The 26,518-nt window shown below is 34.5% G+C and overlaps 4 protein-coding genes across 7 annotated transcripts in view; 1 reads left to right on the top strand and 3 right to left on the bottom strand.

Moving 5' to 3' along the window:
• LOC135141040 (out at first protein) overlaps positions 1 to 26,518 on the top strand; it is a 268,832-nt gene that overhangs the window by 225,652 nt on the left and 16,662 nt on the right. The gene's annotated exons all lie outside the window — the stretch shown is intronic.
• LOC135140772 (juvenile hormone acid O-methyltransferase-like) lies at positions 7,025 to 8,477 on the bottom strand. Its single transcript, XM_064071449.1, has 5 exons — positions 8,337 to 8,477; positions 8,124 to 8,290; positions 7,788 to 8,074; positions 7,614 to 7,739; positions 7,025 to 7,158 (listed from the first exon to the last, which is right to left on the bottom strand). The coding sequence occupies exons 1-5, from the start codon at positions 8,475 to 8,477 to the stop codon at positions 7,025 to 7,027; spliced, it is 855 nt and encodes a 284-aa protein (XP_063927519.1).
• LOC135140933 (juvenile hormone acid O-methyltransferase-like) lies at positions 15,606 to 18,035 on the bottom strand. Of its 3 annotated transcripts, none has more exons than XM_064071678.1 (3): positions 17,548 to 18,035; positions 17,214 to 17,500; positions 15,606 to 15,854 (listed from the first exon to the last, which is right to left on the bottom strand). In XM_064071678.1, the coding sequence occupies exons 1-3, from the start codon at positions 17,913 to 17,915 to the stop codon at positions 15,658 to 15,660; spliced, it is 852 nt and encodes a 283-aa protein (XP_063927748.1). In that variant the 5' UTR covers positions 17,916 to 18,035; the 3' UTR covers positions 15,606 to 15,657. The 3 variants fall into 3 exon arrangements, with proteins under 3 accessions (XP_063927748.1, XP_063927749.1, XP_063927750.1); XM_064071679.1 differs by having other exon boundaries at positions 17,300 to 17,500; XM_064071680.1 differs by having other exon boundaries at positions 15,606 to 15,822; positions 17,300 to 17,500.
• Positions 18,187 to 19,165, bottom strand: LOC135140934 (juvenile hormone acid O-methyltransferase-like). 2 transcript variants are annotated; one of them, XM_064071684.1, is made up of 3 exons: positions 18,919 to 19,165; positions 18,508 to 18,864; positions 18,187 to 18,459 (listed from the first exon to the last, which is right to left on the bottom strand). In XM_064071684.1, exons 1-3 carry the CDS (start codon positions 19,157 to 19,159, stop codon positions 18,266 to 18,268), a joined length of 792 nt encoding a protein of 263 aa, XP_063927754.1. In that variant the 5' UTR covers positions 19,160 to 19,165; the 3' UTR covers positions 18,187 to 18,265. The 2 variants fall into 2 exon arrangements, with proteins under 2 accessions (XP_063927754.1, XP_063927751.1); XM_064071681.1 differs by having other exon boundaries at positions 18,508 to 19,165.

The raw sequence follows: 26,518 nt of genomic DNA, 5'->3' as shown, positions 1-26,518 counted from the left end.
TACATCGTTGACATATAATAAGAACAGAATAGGTCCCAAGTGGGAACCTTGCGGAACACCAGAACATGCATCAATTGATTTAGATAATATGCCATTAAATTCAACGTGCGACTTACGATTTGTTAAGTAGCATTCTATCCAGCCAAGCAAAGGATCAAATATCCCAAAATGTTTTAATTTATTCATCAAATGTTTAATGTTGACTGAATCGAATGCTTTGCTAATATCAGTAAAAATACAATCAACTTCCGATCCCAGTTCATTCATATTAGTAACAAATTCCGTGAAAAGAAATAAATTGGTGGTAGTTGATCTCCCACTGAAAAAACCATGTTGCTCAGTAATAATAGTTTCTTTCACACTAGCAAATAAAATATCTGCAACAATTGCATCAAAGATCTTAGGAATAAATGATAATTTAGAGACACCGCGATAATTACTAATAATATTTCTTGAGCCACTTTTAAATATTGGTAAGATAAAGGACTTTTTCCAAGAATCTGGAAATACAGATAAAGACAATGATTTATTGAACATTATTTGAAGTGGATTAATCAGAGAAAGCAGACATTTTTTAACAAAGATCGCAGGAACACCATCTGGTCCTGGGTGACTAGAGTTATTAAAAGATTGCACTTTTTTCAAGATATCATCGTAGGTGATATGAATAAAATTTAAATCTAAAGCAGTATCACAGTAATAAGTATCACAGAAATTAACATCGGGATCAGGATGACTAAATACAGATTGAAAATATGATGCAAACAAGTCAGCTATGTCAAATGAAGAATGAGCTTCCACGTCATTATAATACATTGTTTTAGGAAAGCCACTGTTCTGTTTATTGGCTTTTACATAGTTCCAAAACATTTTTGAATTAGATATTATATTATTTTCCACCTTATCAATATATAATTGTCTACAATTGTGAATAGCCTCTTTACATTCGTATCTTAATTGAGCAAATCTTACGTAATCATAATGTGAATTAGATTTTTTATAATCCTTATGAGCTATTTTCTTCTGTATAATTAAAGATTTAGTAGAATTATCTATCCAACTGGGAAATTTATTATTATTTTGACATTTTTTTAACGGAATGAATGTTTCGATTACATAATTGATTATACTATAGAAAGCACTTACACATTGATTAATATCAAAGAAATTGTTTAAGAAATTCCAGTTTACATTTGATAGGTAATTATCAATTAGTTCATAGGGGGCATTTCCAAAATCACGATAAAAACACGGTTCGATAGATTTCAAAATAGGAGTATTAATATCACAGATGTTTGCAATCACAGCTGGATGGTATTTATCACATTTCAAAAGAGGTAAGCATTCATTGACCAATGTGATGTGGTTACAAAAAATTAAATCTAGAGTTACAAAGTTGACATTTTGTACGGAATTGTGTTGAGCCAAGCCGGCAAAAGCCATACCATCGCAGATGATACGTTCAGTGTCACAGCTAACATTCGATGGATACAGTCCTTCCGACATGCTTTCTGTAGATGCTGCATTCCACTTAATATCAGGCAAATTGTAATCACCCACTATGCATACAATGTGATTAGGATAGCGTGACACAATACAATTAACCAATTCAATATGATCACTATAAAGTTGACGAGCTGATCCTGGTGGAATGTAGCAAGCCCCGAGAATTATATTAGTTTTACCAACTACTAGTTTTATCCAAATTTCTTCCCTATTTGATGTGTTAACATCAAGTTCACTGGAACTGTAATGGGACTGTATGGCAATGAGCACTCCACCCCCTCGAGTCTTGATGCTTGTTTGAGATGATCTGTCTTTCCTAAATACACAGTATCTTTTATCAATAAATTCACTATTAAAAATGCCATCACACAGCCACGTTTCAGAAATTACTATTATTGGGTAACACTCACTGAGGATTGAATGGCACAATTCGTTTAGCTTTGTTCTAAGTCCTCGGACATTTTGATAGTAAATCTGTAAACTATCAAGATTTTTGCCTTCACCTGACATTAAGACGTGACCTAATTGTGTGCTTCTGAAGGCTTCCTTACATTTTGAGATGCCTCCCCTTCTTTTTTCTTTAAAAAATAAAATTTCTTAATTATAACACCTTCCGGCCATAACTCTTCTTTGAAAAAATCGTTGTAAATAGTTGGATCAACCGTTACCTTAAAGGAAACACTTTTGGCATTAATTCTTCTAGGCAGTTTGTCAACTATAAATTCAAAGTTTGGAAATTTAGATCTTAAAAATTCATTAACATCATTTTCCACTGTATTTGGTTGTAAATTGCCAACATAGACAGTACTGAGACGCTTCGCAGCCTTGAGTGACATATTTTGTAAAGTAGCATTCCCTCTAACAATTTTACGTTTATTCCTCCTAGACATTTTTGTTTGAAACCCATCTGCATCAACTAGAACGCTGTTGTTGTAAGATGTTGTGTTTTTGTTATAGATGCTCCCTTGACTCTGTGTTTTTGTCGTTGGCATAATTGGTTCGAGATTAAAATTCGGTGAACCATCATCCTTACTAATAATTTTCGGAACTTGTAGATAGTTACTATTTGTTTTGAATTGTATTGAATTAGAATTTGACGGGACATCCGAAATCAAGTTGGTGTTTATAGTTCTTTCCGTCGTTGTTTTTTGGGTTTTAATCGGCTGAGTTCGATGACCTCCGTTGCGAAAAGTTTTACTATCACCGTCTAAAAAAAAGTCAGATAAAGCACCAACCTCCTTATCCGATGATTTTATTAAATTCTTCTCTGGCCAGTTATTAAATAATCGTATCATATCGATATTAGTAGACTTCAGATCTGAGAGTTCTTGCTTAAGTTTTTCAATAGTGTTTTGCAACGGAGCAGTAGCTGCAACAATTGCATCACGTAGAATTCCCGAAAATTTGTTGCTACTTAGAAAGTCAATAATGGCTTGTGACATTGGTTCATCTTCATTTAAAGTTAAGACATCAACTGTATCAACTTGATCATCAACTTGGTGGTGAATACACTGCATTTCATTTTCACTAAGAAAATGAAAACACTTAGATCTTTCATTTTTAGTAAAGGCACAACTACGGTGATACGTTACACCACATTTTACACAACGAATGCACGCATTTGTGACAACTTTCTTGCATCTTTCACACTTTAACTGTAATAAAATTGTCGGATCACTGGTAGGTACGTCCGTATCAGACGTCGCCATTTTGATGTGAAATGAGAATGTGAAAGCTTCTCCGGGGTCCCAATTGCCTTTTTTTAAAATGTAAAGCCTTCTCCAGGGGTCCCAACTGTCTTTCTTAAAAATGTAAAACCTTCTCGGGCGAGCTAAATGGCTTTGTTTAAATGTGAAACCTTCTCGGGGGTCCCAATTGTCAGTTTTCAAAATGTAAAACCTTCTCGGAGGCGCCAAATATGTTTTTTTATTATGAAACCTTCTCGAAGGTCCTAACTGTCTTTTTTAAAAATGTAAAATCTTCTCGGGGTTCCCAACTGCCATTTTTGAAGAATGTGAAACCTTCTCGAAGGTCCTAACTGTCTTTTTTTAAGAATGTAAAGCCTTCTCCAGGGGTCCCAACTGTCTTTATTAAAAATGTAAAACCTTCTCGGGGTTCCCAACTATCATTTTTTAAGAATGTGAAACCTTCTCGGGGGTCATAACTGTCTTTTTTTAAAATGTAAAACCTACTCGGAAGACCCAAATGTATTTTTTTATGTGAAATCTTGTCGGGGGTCCCAAATGTTTTTTTTTTTTCAAAATGTAATACCTTCTCGGGGACGCCAAAGGTCTTTTTAAGAATGTGAAACTTTCTCCGCGGTCCCAATTGCCTTTTTTTAAAAATGTAAAGCCTTCTCCAGGGGTCCCAACTGTCTATATTAAAAATGTAAAACCTTCTCGGGGTTCCCAACTGTCATTTTTCAAGAATGTGAAACCTTCTCAGTTGTCATAACTGTCTTTTTTTAAAATGTAAAACCTACTCGGGAGACCTAAATGTATTTTTTTTCTGTGAAACCTTCTCGGGGGTCCCAAATGTTTTTTTTTTTTCAAAATGTAATACCTTCTCGGGGCCACCAAAGGTCTTTTTAAGAATGTGAAAGCTTCTCCGTGGTCCCAATTGCCTTTTTTAAAAATGTAAAGCCTTCTCCAGGGGTCCCAACTGTCTTTACTAAAAATGTGAAACCTTCTCGGGGTTCCCAAGTGTCATTTTTTAAGAATGTGAAACCTTCTCGAAGGTCCTAACTGTCTTTTTTAAAAATGTAAAACCTTCTCGGGGGAGCAAAATGGCTTTGTTTTAATGTGAAACCTTCTCAGGGGTCCCAATTGTCAGTTTTCAAAATGCAAAACCTTCTCGGGGGCACCAAATATCTTTTTTTATTGTGAAACCTCGAAGGTCCTAACTGTCTTTTTTAAAAATGTAAAATTTTCTCGGGAGCCCCAAGTGTCTTTTTTTAAGAATATTAAATCTTCTTGGGGGTCCCAACTCTCTTTTTAAAAATGTAAAACCTTCTCGGTGGTGCCAGATGTTTTGTTTTTTGTTTTTTTCTTTAGAATGTGAAACCTTCTCGGGGGTCCCAACTGTTTCTTTTAAAAATGTAGAACCTTCTCGGGACCCCAAATGTATTCTTTTTAAAACGTGAAACCTTCTCGGGGCCCCAAATATCTTTTTTAAAAATGTAAAACCTTCTCGGGGGCGCCAAATATATTTTTAAAATTGTGAAACCTTCTTGGGAGTCCCAGCTGTCTTTTTTTAAGAATGTGAGACCTTCTCAGTGGTACCAACTGTCCTTTTTTAAAGAAGTCCAAACCTTCTGGGGGGCCCCAAGTGTTTTTTTTATAAGAATATTAAATCTTCTGGGGGCTCCCACTTTTTTTTTTTTTTAATATAAAACCTTGTCTAGGATCTCAACTGTCTTGATCAAAAATGTAAAACCTTCACGGAGGCGCCAAATGTCTTTTTTTATGTAAAACCTTCTCGGATGTCCCAACTGTCTTTTTAAAAATGTAAAACCTTCTCGATGGTGACAAATGTTTTTTGTTTTGTTTTTTTTTTTTAGAGTGTGAAACCTGCTCGAGGGTCCCAACTGTTTCTTTTAAAAATGTAGAACCTTCTCGGGGGCCCCAAATGTACTTTTTTTAATCGGGGATCCCAACGGTCTTGATCAAAAATGTAAAACCTTCTCGGGGGTACCAACTGTCTTTTTTTATTGTGAAACCTACTTGGGGGTACCAACTGTCTTTATTAAAAATCGATGAATATTTTTTTGTCAATTATTTAAAACAGTTTTGGGGAACTTTGATTTTCTATTTTTGGAAAATTTGCCAAAATTACTCTTATCTTAGCAGGTACTAGTCCCGCCCACCCGCCCGCTCTTTTCGTGGAAGGTTTCTCATATGCCAAAATTACTCTTATCTTAGCAGATATTAGCCCCGCCTTCTCCGGGGTCCCAGTTGCCTTTTTTAAAAATGTAAAGCCTTCTCCAGGGGTCCCATCTGTCTTTATTAAAAATGTAAAACCTTCTCGGGGTCCCCAAATGTCATTTTTTAAGAATGTGAAACCTTCTCGGGGGTCCTAACTGTCTTTTTTAAAAATGTAAAACCTTCTCGGAGGCGCCAAATGTCTTTTTTTATGTAAAACCTTCTCGGATGTCCCAACTGTCTTTTTAAAAATGTAAAACCTCGGTGGTGCCAAATGTGTTTCTTTTTTTTTATGTGAAACCTTCTCGGGGCCCCAAATGTCTTTTTTAAAAATGTAAAACCTTCTTGGAAGTCGCAGCTGTCTTTTTTTATGAATGTGAAACCTTCTCAGTGGTACCAACTGTCCTTTTTTAAAGAAGTCGAAATCTTCTGGGGAGCCCCAAGTGTTTTTTTATAAAAATATTAAATCTTCTGGGGGCTCCCTCTTTTTTTTTTTTTTTTTTAATATAAAACCTTGTCGGGGATCTCAACTCTCTTGATCAAAAATGTAAAACCTTCTCGGGGGTACCAACTGTCTTTTTTTTATTGTGACACCTTCTCCGAGTACCAACGATCTTTGTTAAAAATCGATGAATATTTTTTTTGTCAATTAGTTAAAACAGTTTTGCGGAACTTTGGTTTTCTATTTTTGGAAAATTTGCCAAAATTACTCTTATCTTAGCAGGTAGTAGCCCCGCCCACCCGCCCTCTCTTTTCGTGAAAGGTATCTCATATGCCAAAATTACTCTTATCTTAGCAGATATTAGCCCCACCCACCCGCCCTCTTTTTTGTTAGAGAACATCTCATTTGCCAAAATCACTCTTGTCGTAGCAGGTACTAGCCTTGCCCACCCACCCTTTTTTACCTTAGAGGGTATACCATCTGCTAAGGTAAGGCTAATTTTAACAAATGAGATATACTCTACGAAAAGAGAGGGTGGGTGGGCGGGGCTAGTACTTGTTAAGGTAAAACAGATTTTGGCAGATGAGATATCCTTTAAGAAACGAGAGGGTGGGTGGGCGGGTCTAGTACCTGGTAAAGTAAGACAGATTTTGGCAAATAGCATACCTTCTAAGAAAATAGAGGGTGGGTGGGCGGGCCTTGTACCTGCTACGATAAAACTGATTTTGGCAAATGAGACCCGGTATAAAAAAACATATCATTAATAACAGAATACAAAAATTTTACATGACGGTTTTTAAAATTTCCCCGAGCGGCGATTATGGTTGTTGTAGTGAAATTTTCCTACATTTAATTAAAATAGAAAACGTTTTAATAATAATATTTGGCGAATAAATTAAAAGAACGTTTATTACTTTGACAAATTAGCGTAATCTTTGATTTAAAAAAAAAACACAGGTGTCACCTTTGACCGAAAGGAAAATTCCGGTTTGCGAGGATATTTTCGGAGTAAATTGCAGTGTTAACGAATTTTATAATTATTTCGTAGGTACCAATTTTGAAATTTGTTTGAGTAATTTAATAAAGTAACAGTGTTCAGGTCGTTCTAAATATGGCTGTTTGTTGCTAATGTTAACGGAGAGAAATCAAGAGCACCCTAATGAGCGTTAAGCCCCTCAAGGATCCTACAAATATCGCTAGCATACAGTCCAAATGATGCTTTAATTAATTGATCGGGAATATTTCGAGCAAACAAAGTCGAACTCGGTTCAAAGAGCACGTTGTTATTTGCTGAAAGAAGGGCAAGTTTTTTCTAAGTGTCTTTGGGAATCTAGAAATATTTAAAAACATGAGTAACGTAGTGTTTGAGTATCGTTACGCACATGTTTATGTTTGCAATATTTAATTTATTTTAAGATAAATGTCTGCCAATTTAGTGAGTCATTTTTGAAGATAAAGAAAGCGATTATTCGTGAGGGTTAAAGAACTTCAACAAAAGAAACAAAATGGCAATTTAGGTCAGCTGTTTGTGTAATCGGAGCTAATGAAAATACATTAAAACGAAAGATAAAACGCACGTGCCAAAAATATTGATATTTAAGACAGATAAAATTAAAATAAAGTCAACAAAAACATGCGTACCATAACTAAAAAGCGTGCTTTTGCCACCCTATATACTATTTATTTTAACGGTTTTGAAGCGCAGGTAATGAGAATTTTGTAAGACAAGTGAAGTGTTTCGTTACCGTCGCCGCCTGGAGTAATAGTGACTTTAGGATGTTTTCTAATCTCTTTGGCGTAGTCCTCGACGAATTTGGCACGTCGATTTTCCGGAAGCGACTGGAAAAACGGATTTACTGATAATGCCAATTCTAAAAAACCATAGATAAATTACGGAGGTAACATTTTCAAAAAGTTACTCAAAAAAATCAAAAAATCTGAAAACTCGTAAGAGCAATTATCAACTTTCCACACATGAATTACAAATCCGGCGTCTTCTAGATACTTTCGTAAAGTATAACTGGGTTCTTTCAAGTGGTGATACGGAGAAACCAAATCAGATACGTCTTTCGAATACGGCGCCCACTCGTCAGTTTTAGCCATATTTTCCCAAAAATCGTAAATCGGAGTACAGGAAATGATCGTGAAGACTATGTCACCTCCTGGTTTCAACATGTCGAAGATGTTTTTCATCGCTTGTGCTTTCCTATAAACAGTTCTTTCGATTTACCGATAACCGAAATCTAAATACTCACTCATCTGCACCAACAACCCAATTCAAACAATAAAACGAAAAAATGTGATCAAAGCGTCCACGAAACTCCTCTGGAAACGTCCTCGAAGAAATGTCCATCTGACGGTAACTAACCCTTTCATCGTCGCATCTGCTTCTTGCAAACTCGAGTAGTTTCAAAGATAAGTTCTTTGAAGTTTGTTGGTAATTTCGGCAGAAGAACTTCCAAACTGACAGATCCTTCTCCGGCACCAATATCCATTACGTGATCACCATCTCCCCAGTTTAATAACCCCGAGTAGGTGTCTAAAATACAAGCAGCGTCTCTTTTTTGTAAATCGCAGGTTTCTGCGTACAGAGAAGCGTCTTCGTTCATGGTGGATTTTTTTCTGAGTGAAGGTGTTCAAATAAATATTCGTCGTTCTTCGACAATGCGTTATTTTTTGCGTAGTTCAGAGATATTTTAGTAGTTTAACGTCAGTCCTGTGACACCGGTTGTTAACTTTATCAAAACCTATCAAATTTACAATGACGTAAACCATATAAATAGACATTAATGTTTAAAAATACAAAAGAAAACTAATAAAATAAATAAAAAATATAAACCATTCACTAAGTAAGTTTATCGTACATACTGTTACTAAATAAACCCATAGTCTGCCCCGGTACGACGCCTATGGGTTTTCTAGTATGTGCAGCGATGAAGCCTGGAGCGGGGTCCAGAAAAACCTCGAAGCGGCGTTCGCGAACCATCCAGAGAACTGTATGGGTTTAGAGTCCAGTAATGACGGAATTAAAGTCTAGTCTAGTCAAGTCCATTCCAATCCAGTCGAATTTTTCTGTACATATAAATTAGTACCACTGAGAACGTAAGTTTGGAGTCAAAAATTATTCCTAAATCTTTAACTTCATTTACAAGAATTACTGATGATTTTCCTAATTGGTAATCAAAATAACATACCGATTTGATATTAGAAAGAAATTATATGGCATTTTTTAAAATCCATCGGACGTAAATTTCTCACTGTCCATTTATACCGGGTGTCTGGAAAATAGATGGGGCTATTACCTGCTAAGATAAGATTGATTTTGGCAAGTGAGTTTTTTCAGTTCTTGAATTTTTCGATGTTTCTATTTCACTGTCTATCGATTTTCCTATTTTTCGATTTTCCATTTTTTATTTTTCGATTTTCCAATTTTTCCTCATTTGAGTTTTAAAAATTTTCAATTTCTCCGTTTCTCGACTTTCCAAACTTCCGATTTTCAAATTTGGGATGATTTAATTTTTCGATTTTTTGACGTTTCGATTTCTCGCTTAAATTTTTCAATTTTTGATTCTTCTATTTCTCAATTTTCCAGTTCTTTTATATTTCTATTTATCAATTTTTCGAAATTTTTGATTTTAGATTTTTCAGTTTTTTTCGTGGTTCGATTTCTCGATCTGTCAAGACGTCTCGCTTTTACATTTTTCAGTTTTTTCAGATCTTAGTTTTGGGATTTTTAAAAATTTCAATTTTTAAGTTTTGTATCTTTCAATGTTTCAGTATTTGAATTTTTCGATGTTTCGATTTGTCGGTGTTTGGATTTCATGACATTTCGTTTTTTTTTTTTAATTTTTCGACTTTACAATTTCCCCATTTTTATACTTTCGATTTCTCAATTTTTCGATATTTTAGTTTTAGGTTTTTTCAGGTTTTTTATTCTTCAATTTTTAGATTTTCAATTTTTCAATTTTTGAGGTTTGAAATTTTCGATTTCTCAATTTCTCGATCTTTGATGTTTTAGCTTTTGAATTTTTCGATATTTCGGTTTTTTAATGTTTCGATTACTCGAGTTTCAATTTTTCGATATTTCAATACGTATTTCAATTTTTCGACGTCTCGGTTTTAGACTTTTCGATATTTGAATTTTGAGATTTTTCATTTTTCGATTTTTGGATGTTTCGATTTCTTGGCATTTCGTTTCTTAAATTTTTCGACTTTCCGATTTTTAGATTTCTCGATTTTCCCATTTTTGGATTTTTAAATTTTTGACTTCGATTTCTCAATTTTTCGATATTTCAGTTTTGGGATTTTCAGTATTTGATTTCTTCACTTTTTCGATGTTTTGATATTTTAATTTAGCAGTTTTTAAAATAATTTAAAAATTTTCAGTTCTTGGATGTTTCTATTTTTAAATTTCTTAATTTTTCAGGTTTTTGATGGTTCGATTTCTCGATCTTTCGATTTTAAAATTTTTATTACTACTAAGATAAGTCTGATTGTGGCAAATGAGATACCCTCTCAGTTCTTGAATTTTTCGATGTTTCTATTTCACTGTCTGTCGATTTTCCTATTTTTCGATTTTCCATTTTTAATTTTTCAATTTTGTCTCATTTGAGTTTTAAAAATTTTCAATTTCTCCGTTTGTCGACTTTCCAAACTTTCGATTTTCAAATTTTAGATTATTTAATTTTTCGATATTTTGACGTTTCGATTTCTCGCTTTGTCCAGTTTTTCGATGAAATTTTTCAATTTTTGTTTGTTTGATTCCTCGATTTTCCAGTTCTTCGATATTTCTATTTATCAATTTTTCGAAATTTGTGATTTTAGATTTTTCAATTTTTTTCCTGTTTCGATTTCTCGATCTATCAAGACGTCTCGCTTTTACATTTTTCAGATTTTTGATATCTTAGTTTTGGGATTTTTAAAAATTTCAATTTTTAATTTTTCTAGCTTTTGATGTTTCAGTGTTTGAATTTTTCGATGTTTCGATTTCTCGGTTTTTGGATTTCATGACATTTCGCTTTTTTTTTTAATTTTTCGACTTTACAATTTCCCCATTTTTATACTTTCGTTTTCTCAATTTTTCGATCTTTCAGTTTAGGTTTTTTTTAGGTTTTTTATTCTTCCATTTTTAGATTTTCAATTTTTCGATATTTTAGTGTTGGGAGTTACAAATTTTTGTATTCTTCAGATTTTCGATTTTTAAATTTTTCAATTTTTGAGGTTTCAAATTTTCGATTTCTCAATTTCTCGATCTTTGATCTTTTAGCTTTTGAATTTTTCGATATTTCGGTTTCTCGCTTTGTCAGCTTTTCTACTTTTCGATTTTTTAATGTTTCGATTACTCGAGTTTCAATTTTTTCCATATTTCAATATGTATTTCAATTTTTCGACGTCTCGGTTTTAGATTTTTCGATATTTGAGTTTTGAGGTTTTGAGGTTTTTCATTATTTAATTCTTCAATTTTTCGATTTTTAAATTTTAAACTTTTTATTTTCTGATATTTAATTTTTCGATTTTTTGATGTTTCGGTTTGTTAACATTTCGTTTTTTTTTCTTAATTTTTCTACTTTCCGATTTTTAGATTTCTCGATTTTCCCATGTTTAGATTTTTAAATTTTTGACTTCGATTTGTCAACGTTTGGATATTTCAGTTTTGGGATTTTCAGTATTTTATTTCTTCACTTTTTCGATTTTTTAATAGTTTAATTTATCAATTTCTAAGATTTAAAATTTTTCAGTTCTTGGATGTTTCTATTTTTAAATTTCTTAATTTTTCATGTTTTTGATGGTTCGATTTCTCGATCTATCGACTTTAAAATTTTCCATTTTTTTTTTTAGTTTTAAATTTTTCAATTTTTTGGTGTTTCGCTTTCTCCGTTTTTTGAGTTCTCACTCTTTGTTTAACGATTTTCCCTATTTTCAACTTTTCGATTTCCCAAGATTTCATCATTTGAGTTTTGAAATTTTTCAATTTCTTCGTTTGTCGACTTTTCAATTTTCCGGTTAAATTTTACATTTTTGATACTTTAAATTAGAAATTTTTAAAATTTTACATTTTTCGATTTTGTGGGTTGGCGGGGCTAGCATCTGCTAAGATAATACCGATTTTACCAAATGAGGTATCCTCCAAGAAATTTAATTAAATTATTTTAAGAGAAGACACTTGAAGCTCCCCAAAGCACTTTCAAATTCTATCCAAACCGAAATGGCAGATGAGATACCCACTAAGAAAAGAGAGGGTGGGTGGGCGGGGCTAGTACTTGCTACAATAAGAGCGATTTTGGCAAAGGACATACTCTCTAAGAAAAGAGAGGGTGGGCGGGCGGGGCTAGCACCTGATAAAATAGTACTGATTCTAGCAAATGACCTATCCTCTAAGAAATTTAATTAAATTATTATAAGAAAAGACACTAGAGGCTCTCCAAAGCACTTTCAAATTCTTTCCAAACAGGAATACCTAGAACCTCAAGATTGTTTAACCGGAGTCACAAAATTTACTCGAAAATAGGTCAGGTCAGAATTCTCCAAGAATAAAACACCAAAGTCCCCCAAACTTGTTTTAAATAATTTAAAAAAAAATCAATTTTATCTAACAGGTAGTCGCACCGCCCACCCACCCTCTCTTTTCGTAGAGGATATCTCATTTGCCAAAATTACTCTTATCTTTACAGGTATTAGCCCCACCCACCCACCCTCTCTTTTCTTGGAAGATATCTCATTTGCCAAAGTCACTATTGTTGTGGCAGGTTCTAGCCACGCCCAACCACCCTGTCTTTTCGTAGAGTGTATCTCATCTGCCAAGGTTACTCTTATCTTAGCAGGTATTAGCCCCGCCCACCCGCCCTCTCTTTTCTTAGAGGCTTTGCCATTTATCAAAATCCGTCTAGCGGAGGAGTGGGGCTAGTACCTGGTAAGATAAGACTGATTTTGCAAATGACATACCTTCTATGAAAAGAGAGGGTGGGTGGGCGGGGCTTGTGCCTGTTAAGAAAAAACTGATTTTGGCAGATGAGATACCCACTAAGAAAAGAGAGGGTGGGTGGGCGGGGCTGGTACTTGCTACAAAAAGACCGATTTTGGCAAATGACATGGTTTCTAAGAAAAGAGAGGGTGGGCGGTTGGGGCTAGTGCCTGCTACGATAAAACTTATTTTGGCAAATGACCTATCCTCTAAGAAATTCAATTAAATCATTATAAAAAAGACACTAGAGGCTCCCCAAAGCATTTTCAAATCGTTTCCAAGGAGGAATACCTAGAACTTCAAGATTGTTTTAAATTTTTCAAAAAAAAACGGACTTCCAAAATTAACTCGAAAACAGGTCAGGTCAGAATGTTCTAAAAATAAAACACCCAAGTCCCCCAAACTTGTTTTAAATAATTTACAAAAAAAATTAATTTTATCTTAACAGGTACTAACCCCGCCCACCCACCCTGTCTTTTTGTAGAAGGTATATATTTGCCAAAATTACTCTTATCTTAGTAGGTATTAGCCCCACCCACCCGCCCTCTCTTTTCTTAGAAGATATCTCATTTGCTAAAATCACTATTATCGTGGCAGGTTCTAGCCCCGCCCACCCACCCTCTCTTTTCTTAGAGGCCATGCCATTTATCAAAATCCGTCTAGCGGAGAGGTGGGGCTAGTACCTGCTAAGATAGGCTGATTTTGCAAATGACATACCTTCTACGAAAAGAGAGGGTGGCTGGGCGGGGTTTGTACCTGTTAAGATAAAACTGATTTTGGCAGATGAGATACCTACTAAGAAAAGAGAGGGTGGGTGGGCGGGGCTAGTACTTGCTACAATAAGACCGATCTTGGCAAAGGACATACTCTCTAAGAAAAGAGGGTGGGCGGGCGGGGCTAGTACCCTCTAAGGTAATACCGATTTTAACAAATGACTTATCCTCTAAGAAATTTAATTAAATTATTATAAGAAAAGACACTAGAGGCTCCCCAAAGCACTTTCAAATTCTTTCCAACCAGGAATACCTAGAACTTCAAGATTGTTTTAAATTTTTCAAAAAAAAGTCCTAAAATTAACTCAAAAACAGGTAGGTCAGAATTTTCCAAAAATACAACACCAAAGTTCCCCAAACTTGTTTTAAATAATTTACAAAAAAAAATCAATTTTATCTAACAGGTACTAACCCCGCCCACCCACCCTGTCTTTTTGTAGAAGGTATATATTTGCCAAAATTACTCTTATCTTAGCAGGTATTAGCCCCACCCACCCACCCTCTCTTTTCTTAGAGGGTATCTCATTTGCTAAAATCACTATTATCGTGGCAGGTTCTAGCCCCGCCCACCCACCCTCTCTTTTCTTAGAGGCCATGCCATTTATCAAAATCCGTCTAGCGGAGAGGTGGGGCTAATACCTGCTAAGATAGGCTGATTTTGCAAATGACATACCTTCTACGAAAAGAGAGGGTGGGTGGGCGGGGTTTGTACCTGTTCAGATAAAACTGATTTTGGCAGATGAGATATCCACTAAGAAAAGAGAGGGTGGGTGGGCGGGGCTAGTACTTGCTACAATAAAACCGATTTTGACAAATGACATAGTCTCTAAGAAAAGAGAGGGTGGGCGGGCAGGGCTAGTGCCTGCTACGATAAAACTTATTTTGGCAAATGACGTATCCTCTAAGAAATTTAATTAAATTATTATAAAAAAGACACGAGAGGCTCCCCAAAGCATTTTCAAATTCTTTCCAAAGAGGAAAACCTAGAACCTCAGGATTGTTTTAAATTTTTCAAAAGAAAAAACGGAGTCCCAAAATTTACTCGAAAATAGGTCAAGTCAGAATTCTCCAAAAATAGAACACCAAGGTCCCCCAAACTTGTTTTAAATAATTAAAAAAAGAAATCAATTTTATCTTAACAGGTAGTCGCCCCGCCCACCCACCCTCTCTTTTCTTACAAGATATCTCATTTGCCAAAATCGCTATTGTCCTGGCAGGTTCTAGCCCCGCCCACCCACCCTCTCTTTTCGTAGAGTGTATCTCATCTTCCAAGATTACTCTTATCTTAGCAGGTATTAGCCCCGCCCACCCGCCCTCTCTTTTCTTAGAGGCTATGCCATTTATCAAAATCCGTCTAGCGGAGAGGTGGGGCTAGTACCTGCTAAGATAGGCTGATTTTGCAAATGACATACCTTCTACGAAAAGAGAGGGTGGGTGGGCGGGGTTTGTACTTGTTAAGATAAAACTGATTTTGGCAGATGAGATACCTACTAAGAAAAGAGAGGGTGGGTGGGCGGGGCTAGTACTTGCTACAATAAGACCGATTTTGGCAAAGGACTTACTCTTTAAGAAAAGAGGGTGGGCGGGCGGGGCTAGTACCCGCTAAGATAATACCAATTTTAACAAATGACTTATCCTCTAAGAAATTTAATTAAATTATTATAAGAAAAGACACTAGAGGCTCCCCAAAGCACTTTCAAATTCTTTCCAACCAGGAATACCTAGAACTTCAAGATTGTTTTAAATTTTTCAAAAAAAAAGTCCTAAAATTAACTCAAAAACAAGTCAGGTCAGAATTTTCCTAAAATAGAACACCAAAGTCCCCTAAAAATTTTTTTAAATAATTTAAAAAAACCGTTTTATTTTAGCAAGTACTGATGACTAACTTTTAGAATGATTCCAGAAATCTATTATATAAAAACGAGTTTTGCTCTGACTCTTTATTTAGTCATCTTTAAAAAGTAACCTACGCTTGACTTTATCGAATTTTTTCCAAGCCAAGATTGAGAACGGTTAATTTATTACGATCTTGATACAAGTTTATATAATACTAGTTTATACAGTATTCAATGGTTTCGAAGCACAAGCGACAAGAATTTTGTACGACAGCTGAAGCGCCTCGTTTCCGGCGCCATCTTGAAAAATGGCGATCTTGGGATGTTTCCTGATCTCTTCGGCGTGGTCGTCGATAAATTTCGCACGGCGGTCTTTTGGAAGGGACTGGAAAAACGGATTTACCGACAATGCCATTTCTGAAACAGACCCTTTAGACAACTAAGGGTGTGGGGACAAAAAATCTGCACAAATTTTAATTTACCGAAAATCGAGTTAGCTTTGAGAAAAATGACGGTTGACGTTATGACATTTTTTAACAGTTGTTAAAAATTGTTATGCCTAGTTCCTCTTGAAAGTTTCAATATTTTTTGTAATAATGGAACACTTGAATGAAAATGATCGCCGATCTGTGATTGCCGAATTTTATAGAAAGCATATGCACTTAAAAAAGTCATTCACCGTTAATCACTTCTTCCAAATGGGGATATCAAAAAGGACAACTTATAGCATTTGCAGAAGAGTAGAGAATGGGAATTCGGTAGAAAGGCAAGTAGGAAGCGGAAGACCAGCAAGAAAAATGCCCCAGAAGAAGAGAGAAGCCTTAGTCAATCAAAGTCACGGTAAACTTGGTGTTTCACTAAGAAAGCTTGGACGGAAATTTAAAATTGACAAAAAGTATGTTAGCAACATATTGAAGGAGAACAATGTCAAGCTTGCAACACGAAAATCCGCCCCCAAATATTCAGAAAAACAAAAGCTGGAACAAAAACGAAAATTAAGGCATCTTTCTGAATCCGCTTTTTCCCCCTCAAATGGAACTGAAATAATCATCGATGACGAATCCTACTTCACTTTTGATGGTAGCGATACTGCTAACAATAAACATTTCTATTGCAAGGAAGGAGAAGAAGTAGATGATAAAGTGAAATTCAAACGTCATAAAAAATTTCAGTCCAAGTTGTTGGTCTGGTTGGCCATTTCTTCACGTGGACATTCTACTGCGTTTATTTGCCCATCTGGAAATTCTGTTAATGCAGATATTTATGAAAAACAGTGCATTAGGTCTCGACTTGTCCGCTTTATAAGAGAAAAGCATTCGGATGGCAATTTTGTATTTTGGCCAGACATGGCAACAGCTCATTACGCAGCTAACGTTATTGCTGCATATAATGAGTTAAACATTCCTTTTATCCCTAAGGACAAAAATGTTCCCAACGTACCTCAACTACGCCCAATTGAACGTTTTTGGAGAAACCTAAAGAGGAATGTGTACGAAAATGGATGGGAAGCCTCGACACATGCAGAATTAAAGAAGCGTATACTGCTGAAAATACGGCAAACAAAAATATCGGCTTTTACAAATTTAATGCGCCGTGTTAAAACAAAAATTCGTAAAGCAAGCAGATATGGTGCAGATTGTGTTCTTTAAAGTTGTTTTTATAAATGTTGTTGATCACGTTATTAATACCTGGTTTTATAATACAGTTATTCTAGTTTGAAATTTGTGCAGATTTTTTGTCCCCACACCCTTAGGTAGAAACCACGACTAAATTTACTCAAAAACTTCAAAAATGTCGCAAACGTGAAGCAACAATTTTGAGATTGACACACATCGATTATAAACCCAGCGTCCTCTAAATACCGTCTTAACGTTTCAGCGGAATTGTTCAAGTGGTGGTAGGGCGAAATCAGGTTGTTTACGTTGTTAGAATAGTTTTCCCACCTCTTGCTTTTGGCCATGTTTTCCCAAAAGTCGTAAATCGGAGTGCTCGAGATGATAGTAAAAAGTATGTCGCCTCCGGGTTTCAACATATCGAAGATGTTTTTCATTGCTCGCTTATTCCTACAGAATTTGTGTTATTTTCGACAGTTTGAACTTGTAATACTCACTCGTCAACACCCACGACCCAATTTAAACAATAGAAGGAAAAAATGTGGTCAAAATGTTGACGAAACTCGTCGGGAATGGTCCTTGACGATATGTCCATCTGGCGATAGTTGACCCTTTCGTCGTCGCATCTCTCCCTAGCAAAGTCTAATAATTTCGAAGATACGTCAGCCAGGACAAGTTCCTTGAAGTTTGTTGGTAGTTTCGGTAAAAGGACCTCCAAACTGACAGACCCTTCGCCTGCACCCACATCCATTACATGGTCACCATCACCCCACTTTAACAACCGACTATACATGTCTAGAATGCAACTAGCATCTTGTTTTTGAAAATCGCACGTTTCGGCGTACAGAGAACCGTCTTCGTTCATGTTTGAGTTCTATCTCCCGAAATGTTTGCTTTTTGGAAACTTTATCACGAAGGTCATATCTGTAGGTGAAAGTTTGTAGATAAAAATTATTAGTTGGCGCATTTCCAACTATTGAGCAAACTAAATCAATTTCGATGTAAATATGCAACGTTGCTCAGTTACAAAATGTGTGACGACATTGTTATCTTTATTTGTTGCTACACAATAAGTTCAAGGGGACTAATTAGATTGCATTTACATGCAACACGTGTAAAGTCATCAAAGGTCAAGATGAATAACCCCCAAAGTTTTATTATTAAAGACAAATCAAGACGAAATAACAGATTCCGGTGGGGTGTACTCAGTGGTTGTCACTGTGACTCCAGAGGTTTCGAAGCACAAGCAATAATAATGTTATAGGAAAGACTGAGTTCTTCGTTACCATTGACACCCGTTACGGTGATCTCGTGGTGCTTCCTTATTTCTTTTTCATAGTCTTCGATATATTCCTTGCGTTCGTCTTCGGAAAGTAAATGGATGAACGGATTGACGGATAATCCGCTATCTGGAACGTAAGTGTTATCACATTCAAACCACTGACGAGAAATAGCACCTAAAAAAACTGAGAAAGCCCCGTACGTGTAAAAGCGCGTTTCCATTTTACAGTCGTGGATTACAAATCCTGCTTCTTCCAGAAATTCCCGTAATACTTCTTCTGGGTTATTCTGGTTGTGGTACGGCGACAAAAAACCGGATAAATTTTTCGAAATCGCTGCCCATTTTTCAGTTAGTGCCATATTTTGCCAAAAGTCGTACAGAGGTGAACTGGCCATGATGGTAAGCACGACGTCCCCACCTGGTTTCAACATGTCGAAGATATTCTTCAGTGCTTGAATATTACTGAGTCGTGTCGACACCCAATTTAAACAGTAAAACGAAAAAATGTGGTCGAAGTGTTGACGAAACCCATCTGGAATAGTAGACGATATATCCATGGGGCAGAATTGGACTCTTTCGTCGTCACTTCTGTCTCTAGCGAAATCGAGTAGGTCCTCCGATATGTCAGATAGAACGAATTTCTTGAAGTTTGGTGGCAATTTCGGCAAAACCACCTCCAGACTCACCGAACCTTCAGCTGCACCGACGTCCATAATACAATCACCCCCTCGCCACTGTAAAAAAGGAAAGTATTCATTAAGGACGCGATTAGCGTCAATTTTTTGCAATTCGCAGCTTTTTGCGTAAAGATTAGCGTCTTGATTCATTTCGTTAACTGTGTTCAATTATGACCAGTAATGCCAATTTATCAATAATCTTAATATCAGAGACGGATTCTATTTGGTCGAAATCGAAGTAAAATTTTTGGGGATCTTTGCTAATATGGTGTTACGGGTGCTAATTTCATTTAGGAGAAAACTGAGTGTGGTTTACATCGTTTAAAATTTGGGTGTAAATGCGAAGCGTGATTTTAGTCTTGTTTGATTTTAATCCGACTCTGGAATTTGTAAATATGTTTGTGTGGTGTATTGAATAGAAGGAAGTGATAAGAGTGCACTTATTACGCAATTCAGAGATATTGTTAACATCATTGACCTGTGTATGTATACTTTTGTAAAATTTGGGTGTTAATTAGCAGTGTTTTGACATGACGTCATCAGTTTTGTTTTGTCATTTTCAATTCCTCGATTTTCCAATTTTCAATATTTAGATTTTACAATAATTTTCGTGTTTTCGACCTCAATTTTTCGATCTTTAAGTTTCTCAATTTTTAATCTTTCGATTTTTGAATTTTCCGTTTCTTCAATTTCTCAAGTTTTTCGATTTCAGGAAGCTTTCATTTTATACTTTTCCGTTTTTTCATTTTGAGTTTTCAATTTTACAATTTTTCTATTTTATAACTTTTCCATTTTGTTTATTCGAATGTAGAAAATTCGAAAAATTGAACAATCGGAGAATTAAAAAATTGGAAAAAATTGAAGAAACAAAAAATTGCAAAATCGATAAAACGGAAAATCGAATGGAATTTGTTTCCACGATTTTTTAACTTCGATTTTTTTAAATTTTTTAATCTGTATTTCAATTTTTCGATTTTTGGAATTTTCTGTTTCTCATATCTAGGTTTATCGATTTTTTTGAGTTTTTCGATTTTTGCGTTTATCTTTTTTTAAGTAAATATTTCAATTTTGAATTTTCCGATTTCGGCCTATTTCGATTTCTCTTTTGAAGTCTCAAGTTTTCGATTTCGATTTCTTGGTTTTTCAATTTTCAAAATTTTCGATTTTTCCAGTATATATTTTAAATTTTCGATTTTTTAAATTTTTCATTTTTCCCTTTTATAATCTCTATGTTTCGATTTCTCGATTTTAATTTTTTAATGTGTTTCAATTTTTCCATTTTTGGAATTTTCGATTTCTCATATCTCAATTTTCCAATTTTAAAAATTTTTCGATTTCTCGATTTTTAAGTTTTCGCTATCTCAATTTTGGGAATTTTTCAATTTCTATATTTTTCAGATTTTCGATATTTTCATTTTCCCGATTTTGTAATTTTCATTTTCTTGATTTTATATCACAATTTTTCATTTTTCCATTACCTTTATTTTTTCAATGTTTCTTTGGATTTTATAATTTTTTGTTTATTCAATTTTTTACATTTTCAATCTTTGATTTTTTAAGTTCTTGATTTCCAATTTTTTTGTATTTCGAAGCTTTCATTTTCTACTTTTTCAATTTTACAATTTTTCTATTTTATAATTTTTCGATTTTGTTTATTCGAAAAAATGAAAAATTGAAACAATGAAAAACTAAACACCGAGAAACTTAAAAATCTAAAAAAAAATGAATGAATCGAAGAATGGGAAAGAAGAAAAATCATTCGAATTGAAAAATTTTAAAATCCAAAAATTGTAAAGTCGAAAAATTATAGAATCTTGAAAATTGTAAAGTCCAAAAACTGTGACATTCAAATACCGAAAAATTGAAAAATTCCAAAAACGAAAAACTGAAAAAGTAAACAACTTTAAAAATTATAATTATTAGGAGTGTTATATAATTAAAATGAAAACTAGAAAAACTGCAAATGAAAAATTAAAAAAACGGAAAATTGAAAGCCGAAAATTGAAAAAATAAAGAAAATTAAAAATCCACACGAAAAATTGCAAATCGAAAAACTGACGAAATTAAAAGCTGAAAACTCGTGAAATTTGCAAACTCTAAAATTTGAAACATCTAAAAGTTGGAAAATCAAAAACTGAAAAATCGAGAAATCAAAAATTTTCAAAACTGAAAAGTCGAAAGATTGAAAGATCGAAATTTTGGAAAATCGACAAACCGAGGAATTCAAACTGAAAAAAGATCGAGAATTCAAGATGTCGAAAAATCTAAATATCTAAAATTAAAAAATAGAAAAATTACAATAACAAAAAATTTAACATTAAAAAAAACACAAAATCAAAAAGTCGAAAAGTCGAGAAATTGAGAAATGGAAAAATGAAAATTTAGAAAAACCAAAGATTGAAAAGCATAAAAAAAAATTTAAATCGGGAAATCGGAACGTAAAAAAATTAAATCGAAAAATTGAAAAATTTTAAATTTAAAAATTCGAAAACTTGAAAAACCGAAAAACTGAAGAAATGAAAAACTAAAAAATCGACAAACTGAAAAATCTCAAAACTGAAAAGTCGAAAAATTGAAAAACCCAAAAATCGATTTCCGGTAAGTCGAAAAATCAAAATTTAAAAAGTTGAAAAATGAAAATATCAAAAAACTGAAAAATATAGACATTCTCAAAATTGAAATGTTACACGTTGAAAAGGTTAAAATCGGGAGATCGAAGCATAACAAAACATAAAATCGAAAAATGGAGAATTTTAAAAATCTAAAAACTTGAAGAAATAAAAAATTGAAAAATGGAAAAGCCGAGAAATCGAAATTAAAAAATTGAGACATCAAAAGATCCGAGAGAAATCGAAAAACCGGAAAATTAAAACTGAAATACATATTTAAACTTGAAAAAAAATGATAAATCAAAATATTCAAAATTCGAAAAATCAGAAATTTTAAAAACCGAAAGATCGAGAAATCGATATATCAAAAAAGTGAAAAATTTTAAATTAAAAAATTGGAGATATTGAAAAATCCCAAAATTCCAACAACGAAAACTTGAGAAATCAAAGAATTCATTAATAGAGAAATTGAGAAATGTAAAAATGAATTTTTTTTTAAATTGCAAAAATTGTAAAACTGAAATATCGAAAAATTAAGTAAACTAAAAATCGAGAAATCAAGAAATCGAAAAATTGTAATTCAATTTTGTTTATTTTTCCACAAAAATTTCGATGTCGAAGATAAAAATTCAACACGGATTCATAGACCATAGGTACACTGTTACTTTTTTTTAATTTATATAACATTTATTTGACAAAATTGTAGAACTGAAGAAACGAGAAATAGAAACATTGAAAAACTAGAAATCGAGAAAAAATTAATGAATCAAAGAACGAATTAAATCGAAAAATTAAAAAATTCCAAAAACGAAAAACTGAAAAAGTGAACAACTCTAATAAAAATTATAATTATTTTTACATATCTAAAATGAAAATTAGAAAACCTGCAAATCAAAAATTGAAGAAACGAAAAATTGAAAACAAAAAAAATTGAAAAATCCAAAAACTGAAAAATTTCAAATTGAGAAAAAGAAAAATTATAAAAACTCGTTCCTCGCGCGTTAAAATATCTCGATTATTAATCATCTTTATTAACAAACTTGTTCGTTAAATAGCTAGTAATTTACCTGATCTTATTTTCAATTGCATTGCGGGGTCTGCGGGGGTGCTATTTACGCCACTGCTAGTAAGCATTAAACGGTGATCCGCATGGCCTCCTTGACGCAAATATTGAATTAACATTAGCACGTGTAATATTTTTAGTAACCATGTGACCTTTGTTAAAGTTCACTGAATTAACTACTGCAAGTTGCAATTCTCCTAAACATAGAAGTCGTTTTAAATTATTCTAAATTACGTTTTCTCGGCGAATTATAACCGTATAATAACGATTTTTCTCCCGCTTCATAATAAAGTTCGCTTTACAATCCCAAAGAAACCAACAAAGGTATGAACTTCCTCGAATATGAGCGCCATAACAACTCCGAAAATGTCACCGTTACAAATTGATACTCCGCATAGCTCCCTTAAATAAAACTCCCTCATCGGCGACGTTTCGAACCCAGAACAAACTATTCCATGAATCGGCCGCGAATTTGAAATTTTCGTGCGGAATAGTTTCTGAGCAATTAATCGTGGGCATTCTTCGCATTCTGACGTTTATTTATGCACCTGTGGTAGCGAGCCCATTAGGGATCGCCATCACGAAATATTCCCCATTTTTCGTCACTCCCGAAAACGTCAAACTTGTTAAAGAATTTCCGCCTCCGTGAACAGAGGGAAGGGTCTGTTTCAAAAGGATTCCTGCACCATCTGAAAGTGATGGTTCAGACGGGACCTCGGAAATTTCACCTAAAAAGGGAACGGGACACTTAACAAATTACGAACTGCTGCTGATCAGCCGAATTTGCGGCTCGTCCGCAGGAAACATTAATAATTATCTGGTTTAAGACGCAAGAGAATTTTTTGCGTTTTATTTATTGCAGGAGTAGGCATGATCTCGTGTGATTTCGTGGGCGAGCGATGCGAATCGGAAGCCACCGGCATACGCAAAATTAATATTTACCATAGAACGTGGAAAGTGCTTTTCCGGCTGAAGGAGCTTTAATTTCTTTCAAACCATAGCAGGCGCGATGAATTCATATTCCGTTAAAAGCTCGGTCGCATTCGAACGTTATGAGTATGTTCAAAGCCACTTATATTTTATTCCGACAGTTTCGACACAATGTATTGAAAACGTCCATTACGAGGGTTTAGTGTTACCGGAAATGGAACTTCAGATTCCCATTCTGACGTTAATTTCCGCTCGGCATGTAGTACGGAGGTGAGCAGAGCGAAATCTTTTCAGATTTCACATCCATTAGACAGCGTGTGGCGTTTTGTTTCGCTAATTTTTCAGGCTGTCGCTCGGATGTGCATAGTTTATTTCAGTAGTTGAATGGGAGCGAGCACAATGCGTTCATTAGGGAGCAGCGACGAGCCCGGATTAAACAGCCCCCCATTTTCTAAATGCCGAAATTGAAAGTATCCAGGCTCGCGATAACTCCACATCCGGCATTGTTTTATTTGGCGATATTTTGCAAATTCGGCCATTTGTATTCACTGCGGCATTTCGCGCGAAGAACAGGAAGGAGTATGTGAAATAAATGGACCCTTTCTGTGTTTATACATAAATGCTGTCTTGTTCACAACGTCTGGACATGAGAGCAACATTCGTTGGGAAGAAAAATATCTTATAAATGAGAGCTGTTGTGGAGAATTGCGGTAAAAGGCAGCCGCAACCGAACGAACGAACGAAGATGTAGGGGGGCTTAAGCCCAAAACGGTGAGATTCCTCTCCGTTATATACCGTCACGTTCTCCTTCCATTTAACGCGATTATCAGACTTCCACACACGTAGATGGCCACATACCGGTAATTATAACAAATTGGATACGTGACATATAACAATAAATCGATTAGACGCCGCCCCCGGGGGCCACACAGATCCCGAAAACACCGATACGCGCCTTCCATATTTTTACGCCGACGCGCCCGGATCACTCCACCAAACATCAAAATAATAATAATAATACGATAGACAGATATTAGAAATATAATTAAATAAACCGTACATTAAATTAATTGGAGATCTATCTAGAGCATCAGTTCTAGCAGAGTTAGTATAAAAAGAAATATGTGGGCGAGTATTTAGTCGAGGTACAAGAAAATTAATTTTACCCAGGAGCACAGAACAGTCAGTTCTATTATAAAGAAGATTATATAAGAAGCGAATCAAAAGCATATTTCGCAGGACTTGCAGTGATATAAAATTGAATCTCTTCAAGAGATCTGACTGCTCTACACCACGTGGGCGGCAAACACCGTCTTGTAAAAAAGCTAAGAATTTTAAAAGTTGTCTTTATACAGTCTCAATCTCCTTGCTATCTATTGCGTAGATGGGGTACCAAATAACTGTGTACTCCAGTCTTGATCTCACCAAAGAAAAAAATAATATGATAAGAGTTCACTGATTCACTAATTCTCTACAATTGCGATAAATAAAACCATAGATCTTGTGAGCCTTAGCAATAATGTCTTTATAATGATTTGTGAAACAAAATTTGATATCGAAACTGATACCTACACCAATGGTAAAGCTAAATTAAGCAAAACTGAAAATAGTAACAATCATTAATACAATTAATTTCCATGTATAATTTGAGATCAGCCAACATAAGTTTATTGCAGGGAATAGCATCAGGAAGATCGTTAATAAAGAGCAATAAAGTTCGATCCCTGGGACCCCAAAAGATGGAGTAAAATTTCTGTATTTCACAAATGCGATTCTACCGTTCAGATAATAAACAATGATCTATTTGATAGAAAGCCTTTTCGAAATCAATATACACTGCGTTTCAAATAAAATGCACCACCTAGAAGGAGTAGGCGTAGAATGTTGAAATGAGGATTGTAAAGATCCACTCTTTTTATATTTTTTTAAAAACACAATTTTTTAATCAAATAGAATCGATAACGTCACTAGTAGTTTTTCTCATGGCTAAAATGGTACATTTTTGAAAGGAAATAATATTCGAGTTTTCGTTATACAAATTTTCCATTTTAACCATATTTTACGTTTCTTATTGTGAAAAGATGGCTATGTATATTAAGAAAAAGTAAGGCAAAATATAAGCCCCGCCCACCCGCCCTCTCTCAATTGTGATGATTTATTTATTCGTCGTAAACCAAGAAGGTGGACTTTAACTGCAAAATACTTATTTCTTTAGAAGAAATTAAAAACATGAATTTGAGTATCCTGTTGTTCAAAACATACCAAGTAGATTAAGAAAAAATGAAGGCCAAAGATTAAGCCCTGCCCTGATCTAAATAGTAATAAAGTTTTCATTCGTTGGCAGACTAGAGGCGGAGCCTAATTGCAAAATCCATATTTTCTTACGAAAATTCTCCATTTTAAATGTCTTTTAAGAATAATGAAAAAAATCGTCACAATTGAGATGGGTGGGTGGGTGGGGTTTTATATTTTGCCTTTATTTTCTTAATATGCTTAGTATTTTTGGTACAACACGATAGTCAAAAACATGTTTTTAATTTTTTGTAAAGAAATAAGTGTTTTGCAGTTAAGCTCCGCCCCTTTGCTTCACTTTGAATAAAAAAATCATTACAATTGAGAGAGGGCGGGTGGGCGGGCCTACGTTTTCCCGTTTTGTTTTAATATATGTAGACTTATTTTCATAACATGCAACTTAAAAATGTTTAAAATGTAAAATTTATATAAGGAAATATCGATTTTAATTAGGCCCCGCCCCACAATTGCAAAATCCATATTTCCTTGCAAAAATGTACCATTTTGACCATGCGTTAAGTTTCTCGTTGTGAAAAGATGGCTGTGTATATTAAGAAAAAGGGGCAAAATATAAGCCCCGCCCACCCGCCCGATCTCAATTGTAACGATTTTTTT

The sequence above is a fragment of the Zophobas morio genome, unplaced genomic scaffold (assembly GCF_036711695.1).
Source record: "Zophobas morio isolate AGI-343-1 ecotype UQ-CSIRO unplaced genomic scaffold, CSIRO_AGI_Zmor_V1 ptg000041l, whole genome shotgun sequence".
Lineage (NCBI taxonomy): Eukaryota > Metazoa > Arthropoda > Insecta > Coleoptera > Tenebrionidae > Zophobas > Zophobas morio.
This window is presented reverse-complemented; position numbering and strand designations above follow the sequence as displayed.